The following is a 12339-nucleotide window of genomic DNA, read 5'->3' as shown; positions in this document are numbered from 1 at the left end:
TAGTATATATGCCAGACCAGTGTGGGGTGCTGTAATTCTGCCATAGAGATACGCTATACACGGAGAAGAAGACTTTGAGCATGCGCATAACCTTGCGCGCTGTATACGAACCAAGAAGAAGAAGACGAAGATGCGAACATTATCACTTGTTGCTCATAACAGTTGCATAGAAGCAATAGATTTTGCTGTAATAAAGCTAGTAGGCTTAGTAGCAACACGAACGCAATCATGTAGTCCGCCATTATTGTTGTTGCTGTTACGTGTGACGCAGCCGACACGTGATGTGATGACATCATCGTTTCACGAAATATACATATTGGGTGTACGTTTTCAGATTTATCCACTTTGGGACCCGGTTTCAAAAAATAGCGGATTCAGTTTTCTAAAACGCCGGATCCGTGTGGATGAAACGCCAATACGATAAAAAATGTATACGTATACAGCGAAACGCGTCTCCGTGTGGACAGGCCCTTAATCCTATTAAGTGCAAACAATAAATGCAGCCATAATCAAAGTAGGCTACTCTCTCAATTTCAAAGTGCAAATAGACCAAATTTTTCAAGCATGATACAGAGCTATAGACAAATGCGACAAAGCGTGTTTTGCTTTCGGTTTCGTTTTGACGATCGCACGAAACTTGGTGGTGCTGAGCGGCGCATTAACACATTAATTTAACAAAAGAATTTGAAAGTGGGGGACTACAAACGGGATTTCGAAAAGTCTGATGTGAATGTATGCCTCGTTGTACATTATATACTGAGACGGAGGCGCCTGAATTGCATCTGACAGAATGTGCACGATACTATATTTCTTCAGAAACATATTGTGAAAAGATTTTAATGGTCCATAATCAAAAATCACAATCAAGTCACATCACACACCCTTAATTGCAATGCAGTTTGTGCAAATCCGAAACGGAGGTTGAGAGAGAGAGAGAGAGAGAGAGAGAGAGAAAAAAAAACATTTGGAGCAAAAAACCGTTCGGTTTCAGCGGAGCGGAGCGCATTGTCAGTGACGGAGTGATTGACAGCTAATATCTCAAATCTGCATTAAAGTTAAGAATTTAAAGATTACGTTTAATTGGTTATGTAATATTGGAGAGAGAACGGCGAGGCTGTCACTGCATCAGCTCACAGCAGTCCGTGTAGTAGTTAGGCTAGCGCAGTGGTTCTCAAAGTGGGGGGCCATCAGCAGAAAAATAAATATAAAAACGTAAACAGCCAAAGGACGTAACGAATGGGAGATGGATCGGTGTGTGAAAGAGAAAACCATAGATGAATTCGCACAGACCCAGCCAGGTGCTGGTCATTCAAAAGCTCAATGCAGGGCTTCAAAGTTAAAATTATTTGTAACTTTGTCGCGTCCAGCAGAGATGTCACTGACACTGCGCTCCGCTGAACTGCGGCATTCTGGCGTCTCGGTTATTAGTATGTGGGCTATAATAAGTTGTATAGTTGTCTATACTGCCCTCCAAAGGCAAAGTGCAGTTACTACGTGAACACTGAAACTGAGAAAAATGCCTTTAAAGTTTTTACAACAGCTAGTCAAAAATGTTGATACTCTCGTTTCTCTGAACGTTTCTCTGAAACGGGACCAAAATTAAACCAGGAGACTTTGCCCCGAGACAAAACAGTTGTCACAAAGTCCATTTTAAGCCTTAACTCAATTTTGACCAAATGTGTAGTTACTGCGCTTTGCCTTTGGGGGGGCAGTATAACTCTGTATCATGCTGGGAAAATTGGATTGGATTGCTGTCTTGTTCTCCTCAGTATTTGGTGCATGCAGATATTACTCAGGATATATATTGCAAGAATAGGGAATGTGCCTTATTTAGGGAATGAATGTTATTTGCACTTAAGCATTAAAAAAATATATATACTGTTTTTTTTACCTACTACTAAACCCAACCCCTAGTCCTACCCATTTTGCCTTATTGATTACCATTTGTATAACATAGTTAAACTATGTTTTTGTAGCAAAACCATGGTTAATTTGTGGTTACCATAGAATTGCTATAATAACCAAATATATTTTTTTAATGTTCGTAACCTACCCTCTATACTAGAGTCATATAATTTGGTGGGTCACAGATTTCGGCAACTGGATGAATCAGCACTGAGTGAATGTTTTTCTAACTAACTCATTAAGACAGTCTTTTGCTGCCACCTACTAGTACAACAGTGTAACCTGCAATGAAAGCACTGAAAAATCGCTAACATCTTTCAAAATCAAGTATGCCAGTGTTATAAAATATTATTTATTGAAAAATAATAACCATTATAAAACATTAAACAAGTTCTAAGTTGGATGTCATATACCTGTAATTTGTGTTAAAAAATACCTAAAAATATAAGCAATAGTTTTAGTGCAAACAAGTAATAAGATTGCAATATGACTATTAATATAACTGCTATAAAATAATTTGTAACTACTTGAAATTAAATGCTTTACATTTAGCAAATACAACTCAGTTTTGTCTGCTAATGCCCTGAAATTTCTTGAACTTTGTTAATGTGCTCATATTCAAATTTGCCAGGCCTTGCATAATTTTCATGTTTTATTGGTATATATTTATGCATTTGTCTTGTTGATGTATCATATTTTTATATTTTGTGAATAAATATGATGAGTGACAAAATTTGTGTGTAGTATCAATTATTAGGCCTATATATGTTAATAGGCTTATAAAATCGACAATATCAGCAACGGTACAAGTGTAAAAAAGTATGTAAAAAAAGTGCTGGTAATAAGATCCACATTTAATATAGCATGTGAAGTACCCGTTTGGACGTGGTAAGTACGTTTTTAAAACGTTCGATGGAGACATAAGGACGTGATAAAAACGTTGTGAAAAAACGTATTTAACGTTTAAAAAACCCGACATTTGTCGCATTAAATACGTCGAGAAAAAAAACGTTATCACAACCTTTTCACAATGTGAAAAAACCGTTTTTATAACGTTGTTGTGTTTGCTGGGTAAATTTTGGGAGCATATGCGACCAAAACGGTCGCAATTTTGAGCCATGTATATTTCAGATGTACAGTTCTTTTTAGCCACAAGTTCATCGCTGCTGTCATTTTCTCCCTTCATACTCCTGCCATATTTATTTTTCATTCTCTGCTCTGAGCCACCAGGTTTACCTTTTGGCCCAGTCTAGCCAATAGCATTATAGCACCTACTTGGGAGGCGGGTATAAAGATAGTAAGCCCCCATCTGTTTGGTCAAATCAGGACCATGCAAAGCACATATGTTTGGCACATAATTTAAATGTAATTTATCGCAACTCTCTGCGATACCAATATCGCGTATACTGTTATCGCGATAACGATATTTTTACGATATATCGTGCAGCCTTAGTTAAATGATTGTGTCTTTTCAGAAGACTTGGATCTTCATTACGATTTTTGAAGTATCAACGTTTTCAGTGGATGAACTTTCAATCTTTCAGGGTACATTAAAATATTCAAATCTAATGGATTTGTAACAACATGAGGACAACTGAAATCCCCTTTAAAGGATACATTCAGAAAAATGTCATGAAACTGTACTCACCCTCATGTTATTTCAAACCTGTGTAAGCTTTTTTCTTCTGCGAAAAAGGAAAGAAAATAGTTAGTGGTCATTCTTAAGGTGATGATACATGGGACAACTTTTTGAACAATGTTGCGTCAAAGAAATTTGTTTCCCATTCTCAGTGGCAAAGTAACCAACAAGGCTCAGAAACACTGCCCAGCAACATTGCTCATAAAGTCGCCCAATGTATCATAACCTTTAGTCTAAAGGTCTTGAAGGTTTCAACCTTCCAAAAAGATGCAGAAGCACCGCACAAATATTGTATAACCATAGCAAATGTAGCCCATACAGCTCATATCTATGAATATAAGTCATTATTCACTGATAATCTTCCAAACTAGTGAGCTGTTAACCATTATGGCCAGATCACTGAGTCAGTGAGAAGTCAAGAACCGAATATGATACATGAATGAATCATCCAGACTGGTTATATGAACTAAAAAGATTCATTCATTCAAACAGACATCACTACTTCTCTCCTGAACTCCCAAGTGGTTGTCATGATTTTCACTGTAAAACAACTTTAAATTTAAGTCTGTTTTTCACACAAAGCTAGCATATGACTCCAGAAGACCCATGGTGCTTGATGCTCCAGTGAAAAAAAGTCATCAGGATACTCTTAAAAAATTAATTCAGTTTAAAATGACATTAGCGTGTATAAATACAATACAGTGAGGGGAAAAAATATTTGATCCCCTGCTCATTTTGTATGTTTGCCCACTGACAAAAAATGGTCTGTCTATAATTTTAATGGAAGGTTTATTTAAACAGTGAGAGACTTTCTAAAAAAAGTTATAAATTGATTTCCATTTTAATAACTGAAATAAGAACATACAAAGCATGACTTAGTACTTGGTGGCAAACCCATTGTTGGCAATCACAGAGATCAGACGTTTCTTGTAGTTGGCCACCAGGTTTGTGCACATCTCAGGAGGGATTTTGTCCCACTCATCTTTGCAGATCCTCTTTAAGTCATTAAGGTTTCAAGGCTGATGTATGGCAACTCGAACCTTCAGCTCCCTTTGCAGATTTTCTATGGGATTACGATCTGGATACTAGCTAGGCCACTCCAGGACCCTAATGTGCTTCTTCTTGAGCCACTCCTTTGTCACCTTGGCTGTGTGTTTTGGGCCATACCCATCCACAACCCATTTTCAATGCCTTGGCTGAGGGAAGGAGGATCTCAACCAAGATTTGATGGTACATGGCTCCGTCCATCGTCCCTTTGATGCAGTGCAGTTGTCCTGTCCCCTTAGCAGTAAAAAACCCTCAAAGCATAATGTTTCCACTTCCACGTTTAATGGTGTGGATGGTGTTTTTGGGGTCATAGACAGCATTCCTCCTCATCCAAAGACGGCAAGTTGAGTTGATGCCAAAGAGTCCATTTTGGGCTCATATGACCACAGCAATTTCACCCAGTTCTCCTCAATCATTCAGATATTCATTGGTAAACTTCAGACGGGCCCGTACATGTGCTTTCTTCAGGCCCGGTTCCAGAACTTAATCACTGAGGGTGCTTCCTAAATTAATGAGGGTGCTCTAAACTTATACCCATAGGCGACATTAGGGGGTAGGAGGGGGGATGGCGCGATAAATACAAGACTCATTGTGTAGTTTAGAAAGCTTTATTGATTATTATAACAGAATTTTGTGAGATCTCTATAAATTCAGTGCTTTTAGTGATGATAATAAAGGGACCGCGTATTGTAGCCTACACTTTCCAGGCTACAGTCCATTCAGAATTTGTATGAAACTGTCTTTTTTCGGACACATACACGCTGCCATGTTTAGGGAATTACATCTGCATATTTATGCTGGATTCATTCTCGAAATAGCAGTGACTAACACAGTGATATCAAAGTAATGCACGGGGCAAAAATATAAATGTGAAAGCAGCCTCAGGGATTTAATTCTGGAGCCGGTCTACCACTGATGTCGCGCGTCCTGAGCCAGATTTTAAAATCAAAATACTTAAGTTTGGTATAATGGCAAATTGATTATAATTAGTTTTTTTTTTTTTTTTTAAGTTAATTTAGAAAAAACGCTTGGAGCATATTTGTTCGTAAATATAAGTTTTTTATTTTTTTTAATTTTTATTGTAGGCTATTATTATTATTTTTAACGAACAGCGCCCAGCGGTAGACTGTCTGTTTGATCAGTTTGCCTACTCTAATCATCATGATTTGCCTAAAATCTATAGATATAAAATAGTTCAAGTATAAAACAATGTTAGTTTAAACGTTAAACCTATATAAATGTGCGGTATTTAGGCGCATATCCAATAGTTTGTGCAGAGAGTGGAAGCTAAAGACGCAGGACATGGGCGCCAGTGCATTTTTTTTCAGTGGAAGCAATTTAAAATGATCTGTCATTTTTGCTCACAAAGGAAAGAGTAATACATCATTCGGTACTGTAAAGGGTGTAGCGTACTTTTATTTGTGTGCACTTAACAAAACGTATAAAATAGTTTTACATTATTACTTAACGAAATAAAACAAATAGAAAACAAAAACTCTCTCATTATGTAATCCGTAAAGATAAATTTCTCTCTAAAGGCGCGTCCAAAAAGGATTTTTGTTACACTGACTCAGAATACACTAGTTTATTAATATATAATTTAAATAAGCTTTACTCTTTCCGGCCCTACACATTCAGTGTTATTTATTTATCTTTGTGGCAATTTTCAGCATATTGTGTGCTTGAGCGCGGATCTGTTCCAGCTGCGCTGCCGTCTGTAACGGTCTCAAAAGTGAAAGCAAAAGTGAAGCATCCTGTTGTTTCCACCAGCGCGGCATTTTTTTCTTCACCATAATTTATGGATGTCTAAAATATTAAAATAAGGAGAAACCAAAAACAGATAAAACCGGTGCCCGCCCGCCTCTGAACTTTGACGTGAAAATTGGCCTGAAGCCCAGCAACTAGAGGTGTAAAAAAGTCGGCCAGTCGGCCGGGGCTGAAATGCAACGCTCTAATTGACTGCTTTGATGCGTTACAATATGGTAGGGCATTGTTAATGTTTACAGCCGAAAAAATAAATCGTTTTTTTAACGAATATGCACTGGATTGTTATCTAAATCTGCAATAAAATAACATTATTACAGCTTTAAGTGAGGGTGCTATTGATTTCGTTTGAGGGTGCTTAGCACCCTCAAGCACCCCCGTAGAACCGGGCCTGGCTTTCTTGAGCAGGGGGACCTTGTGGGTGCTGCAGGATTTCAGTCCTTCACGGCGTAGTGTTACTGATTTTTACTGTTTTCTTGGTGACTATGGTCCCAGCTGCCTTGAGATTATTGACAAGATCTTCCCGTGTAGTTCTGGGCTGATTCCTCACTGTTCTCATGATCATTGAAACTCCACAGATCTTGCATGGAGCCCCTGACGAGGGAGATTGCCAGTTATTTTGTGTTTTTTCCATTTGTGAATAATTGCACCAACTGTTGTCACCTTCTCACCAAGCTGTGTGACAATGGTCTTGTAGCCCATTCCAGCCTTGTGTAGGTCTACAAACTTGTCCCTGACATCCTTGGGCAGCTGTTTTGGTCTTGGCCGCGGTCAAGAGTTTGGAATCTGATTAATTGATTGCTTCTGTGGACAGGTGTCTTTTATACAGGTAACAAGAAGAGAGTGCTCCTAATCTCAGCTCTTTACCTGTATAAAAGACACCTGGGAGCCAGAAGTCTTGCTGATTGATGGGGGATACTTATTAAAAATGCAAATCATTTTCTAACTTTTTGGAAATGTGTTTTTAGGATTTTTTTTTTATATTTTATCTCTCACTGTTCAAATAAACCTACCATTAAAATTATAGACTGATCATTTCTTTGTCAGTGGGCAAACATACAAAATCCACAGGGATCAAATAATTGTTTCCCTCACTGTAACAAAATTTTCAATTTTGGATGAATTCTTTCCTTGCAGTGAATGCACACTATTGACATTACCCTTACCTTTAGGTGCTCTTTCTGGGGTTTCAAACATCTTCAGCTTTTGGGGGGATAGTCGTGGCCATCAGTACCAGGAAGTTCCAAGCCACAGCATGTCCTTGCCCTCATCTTCAGTTCCCTCCAATACTGTCTTGCATAGTGTTACCCATCGTTACTGCAGTGAGGTAGAGAACAGACTGGAAATGATGCAGAGACAGCTCCATCGGTAAGATCCCGCAACAATATTGTTATTATCTTGTCTTCCTTTACTCTTTATACATTTGCTTTGAGCTGTGTTTTTTTTTTTTTTCAAAGATTGGAGAAGCGCATGTCAACAGACATAGGGGCTATAATGCAGTTGCTTCAGAGGCAGATGGTGCTGGTTCCACCAGCCTACAGCTCTGTGACGTCCCCTATAGAAGCATCTCCAAATCCACCCAAACCAGGCCAGAAACTGGTCCATTCTGTCAACCCTTTAGAGACAGAAACACCAGCCATTCTCTCTGAGGTATTTCACAAACTTTCAAATTAGACATCAATTTATTTTTATCGAATCTCATTTAAATCTTTAATTCATTCTCTTGGATTTTTCCCCAGATACTTGATCCCCACGACTTTGCTGGCAGTCCTATAAAGTCCAGTGAAAGTCTGAGAGGGGCAATGGAGCTTCAGCTCCTGCACTCTTCTATGCAGCCTTCCTCTGAGACTCCGTCTAGGGCTTATACAGGACGATGGCCACGCAGCATGAGCCACAATGTTCCTGATTATCTCACAGCAGACACTGATCACCATCAAATAGTCATAGCTGATCAAAGTAGTAATAGTGTTTTGGATGCAGAGCCTACTGAAACTGTTCACCATCCACAAGCTGGACTGAGGTTAGATTTGGAGTCCTGTTCAAGACGCCTATCATTGCCAGTGCAACATCATGTAGAGGATGATTCCTCAATCCATAAACGACATGGCTCTAATCCTGGGTGTTAAGATTGAAACTTCTGTTCAGCATCAATGCATATATGCTGACGGACCACAACAATGTTGCCAGGATGCTCTGAAGACCTTCTACTTCAGGTTCATATTAATTACCTCAGAAAGTCTAACATAGAGGCATCATTAATGTCCCTGTAGTTTCGTACTTTTGTGTTAGCTGGTCTAACGATACTCGTTGTTTTTACCTGCCTCTCACTGAAAACGTTTTATTTTTGTGGAAAGTGTTCATTTGTCATTTTGAGGTGTAAATGTAATGATTTGTATTAGCATATCAGTTTTTTATCAATGTGGTTTTGTGTTGAATTGAGGATGATTGTTTGTTTGGAAGTCTTGGACATACTCTAGCAATACACTGGAAAGTCACATGGGACTATGATTTATTTTATCTCAGGTGGAGGAACCCAACTCTAGTAGCTGAAATACCTCAGAGTGAGTAACTCCAGAAAACACTGGTGAATCCTGCTGAATAACATGCCAGTAGTTTACAACTGAAAAGCATGTGTTCATATCTTCAGACCATGCATCGCACAGATTTTCCCTCGAGAATATGTTATCACTCAATATATAATCATCAGTTTGGCCAAAGGGTCAAATGTGTTAAATGTGATTTAGACTTAAAATCCATTTTAATCATGATCCATATCACTAGTGCAATTAGTGTTGAAATATACATATATAACACATAGTTGGTTCATGCCAGACACATCCAGTAAGCCATATGTGCTATAAGGATATTTATAAGAAATGTGGTATATAGAAAGAGTATAGCTTGGAATGTTCATATGTATTATAACATAATTTATTGCAGTCCTTCAGTAGGAATATTTATTGTTAGCTTACTATTAATTGATTATTGTGCAGATTTTATCTCTTATTAACTTATAATCGCATTCACACTGAATAAATAAATTCACATAATCGAGTTTTGTGAAGTTTATGAAACAAATCTCACCTGACTGTAAGATACGCAGATGCATCATCCTTAACTTGTGTTTCTCTGGTGTCAAAAATATGTTTTTCTTCTAAATGTCACCACCACTGCAAAGCTGCTGCCTGGAAACACCAATGAAATCCATTTTCAGTGCTTTGGTAATTATGTCAGTGAAGCTAGAGAGTCTGAAAACCGAAAGTCTGCATCAGGCTCTGTACTGCTAAATTAAAACAGGAGGTTTGTGTGTGCCTAAAAGTGATGTGTATCCTTCTGCTCATTGCTACTTCTTGTTTTGCTCCAAACCTAAACTATAACTGCACTGTAAAATGTAATAAGTTGACTTTACTTAGAAAAAGTGAGGAAACCGATTGCCTTAAAATTTCCAAGTAAAGTAGAGTATTAATGTTTAGTTGGCATTACTTTAACACAATTTGTAGGGACAACTTGTTAATCAAGTATACTTAAGTACTGTTGACTTAAAATCATTATTTGAGTTAACTTTCTATTAGTGTTCACATTACTAGGAAAATATTAGGAAACCGATTGCCTTAAAAATCCCAAGTAAGCTAAACTAAAAACAATAAGTTAAGACAAAAAGCAACAACTGAACTTGAGTTTAACAGTTTATTATATATTAAATTTCTTCAGGTACTACAGCGTACCAAACAAAGTCAGATGACCCAACTCTGTAAACAGTTTTTTGATAAACAAAAAACACATTTTTACTCATGTTAATCTCAAACAGCCTCAACTTACATCAGCAGCAGGTTGTTAAGTGACTGTAGTTTTGGTTTCAGAGATTTGTGTCCAAGAGAGAGAAACACTCTCTGAATAAAACCAAAGGTGTTCTTGAGCTGTGGAGGGTACTCCAAATTCAGTGCATATATCAGCCCAAAAAGTAGACACATGGGATGTGGAAGATTCTCAAGATCATCCATCACGATGATTCCTTCCAAGATGATTGCGGTGTTTGAAGCCTCCAAATGCAGTGCTTATGGGGAATCCTGGCTATCTTCTGTTATCACAGTCAGTATCCCAATGGAAATCTGGGGTGTCACATTCACAGTCCTAATTAAAAAAAAGGAACAGCAATATTACAATTCTTGTTACATTATAAATGGGAAATCTCAAAGTATATGTCACCTAAAGAATCAGGACCATCTCTTGGGCCATGTTCTACGTACAACTAATAAAAACTGTTGTTAAAGTTTATTGTAGAAATTTGACAAAATTAACAGTACAAGGGCTTGATTAAGAAATGTGAAACAAAAGCAGAATTTACTTATCTGGTCCAAATTAAGGAGTTGCCTAAAACATAATCGAATGCCTATTGGCGCTTTTCCACTACACAGTACCAGCTCGCCTCGGCTCGACTCGACTCTGTTTGGTTTTCCGCTGTGTAAAAGTTGTACCTGTACCGGCTTCCAGGTACTTTTTTTCGTACCACCTCCGGCGAGGTTCCAAGCGAGCTGAGGCGATACTAAAATGTGACGTGAAAACACAGCAGACTGCTGATTGGTCAGAGAGAATCGTCACTATTCACTGCATCATCATTGCACACGCCAGCAATAGTATCCAGAATAACCCCGCCATTTTTTAAAAGTTTGGCCAGAGATTGCGTGACATATCAAATCCATTACATATTATGGCAACTCGGAAGAATACGCCGTGGTCAAACGAGGAGGTGCAGACAGCGGGTGTGTGTCGCGTAGAAGATTACATCACGGCAGTTTCCTGCAGCGTCGCTATGACAACCAGGTACTATTGTGGAGGTACAGGTACAACTTTTACACAGTGGAAAACCAAACAGAGCCGAGTCGAGCTGGTACTGTGTAGTGGAAAAGCGCCATAAATGTGATGTTTGTGTGGGGGTTATAGTAAAGGTACTTACCAGTGCTTTTGTAAAAAAAAAGTTAGAGGCTTCTTCTCCAAGAATGAGTAGAAGGCCACGAAGAAGTGAGTAGAAGGCCATTGCATGTCTCATCATCTAGTAAGATCTGCAAGTAAAAGAATATGTATTATTATCATCATACATCTAAAATAACATTCAAATATAAATCAGTGAATCAGAGTTATCAGTAATGTTTTCGTCAGGCACTGCACACATTTGCCCTCATTCTTGAAAGTTTCATGAAAATATACAAATAAATTTACGGAAAACTAAACCAGACATTCATGAAAAAGCTCATCTGGATTTCACAAATGATTTATAAATCACAGATTTGACCATCAAACATGTGTCTGTTATTAAATCACAATCATTAAATAGCATGTGTGCCATTCACTCAGCATTATCTCCCTTTCAATAAATTGTCTATATGCAAACTGTGACAGCACTTTGGTGGTGCAGCGTTTTTCAGCTGAGATGCTGATATGGATTATCCACAGTTTAATATATTACACCAGCATCTGGTTTTGCATCTAGTTTGTTCTATCAACAATTACTGAATATACAAATGCAGTCACACAGGCAATATTAACCTCTTCTTTTTTTGTTCAGTAGTTGTGAATGTAGGATGGGAGAGTTACAAATATTTTTGCACACAATTTTAACTAAAAGCAGTTTGCTTAAAAGAATACAGAAACATTGTATATTTCAAACACAATTTACATGTGCTTGGAAGTAGGTGTAAAACCTACTAACATTTAGAAAACACTTTCATGAACCAAAAAATTTACATCAAAACGGAATGAACAACTTACACATTAACTGAATTTTCAAGAATGAGGCCATTCAAAACAAAAACTTGATTAAAAAAATGCAGCCAAAGATGCAGTGATTAGCAAATGTTAGACTGCTCATTTCGATGAACACAATCCAGCACAATCCAACAATTTGATAAAAAAAAAATATAACATCCAATCTCGCTATGTATCTCTACTTTACTTACTCTGATTATTACATGGTCGATTACTGTATA

The 12339-nt window shown here is 37.8% G+C and overlaps 1 protein-coding gene across 1 annotated transcript in view; it reads left to right on the top strand.

The window, feature by feature from the left end:
* Positions 1 to 9387, top strand: part of kcnh2a (potassium voltage-gated channel, subfamily H (eag-related), member 2a) — a 74756-nt gene extending 65369 nt beyond the window's left edge. The window contains exons 13-15 of the mRNA XM_073848325.1: positions 7528 to 7723; positions 7813 to 8005; positions 8095 to 9387. Of these exons, the coding sequence (XP_073704426.1) occupies positions 7528 to 7723; positions 7813 to 8005; positions 8095 to 8481 (776 nt within the window). The 3' untranslated portion in view covers positions 8482 to 9387. The remainder of the gene's footprint in view (positions 1 to 7527; positions 7724 to 7812; positions 8006 to 8094) is intronic.
* The last annotated feature ends 2952 nt before the right edge of the window (positions 9388 to 12339 follow it).

Source organism: Garra rufa, chromosome 10 (assembly GCF_049309525.1).
Source record: "Garra rufa chromosome 10, GarRuf1.0, whole genome shotgun sequence".
Classification (NCBI taxonomy): domain Eukaryota; kingdom Metazoa; phylum Chordata; class Actinopteri; order Cypriniformes; family Cyprinidae; genus Garra; species Garra rufa.
The sequence above is the reverse complement of the archived record's forward strand: the minus strand, read 5'-3'. Positions and strand labels throughout refer to the sequence as shown.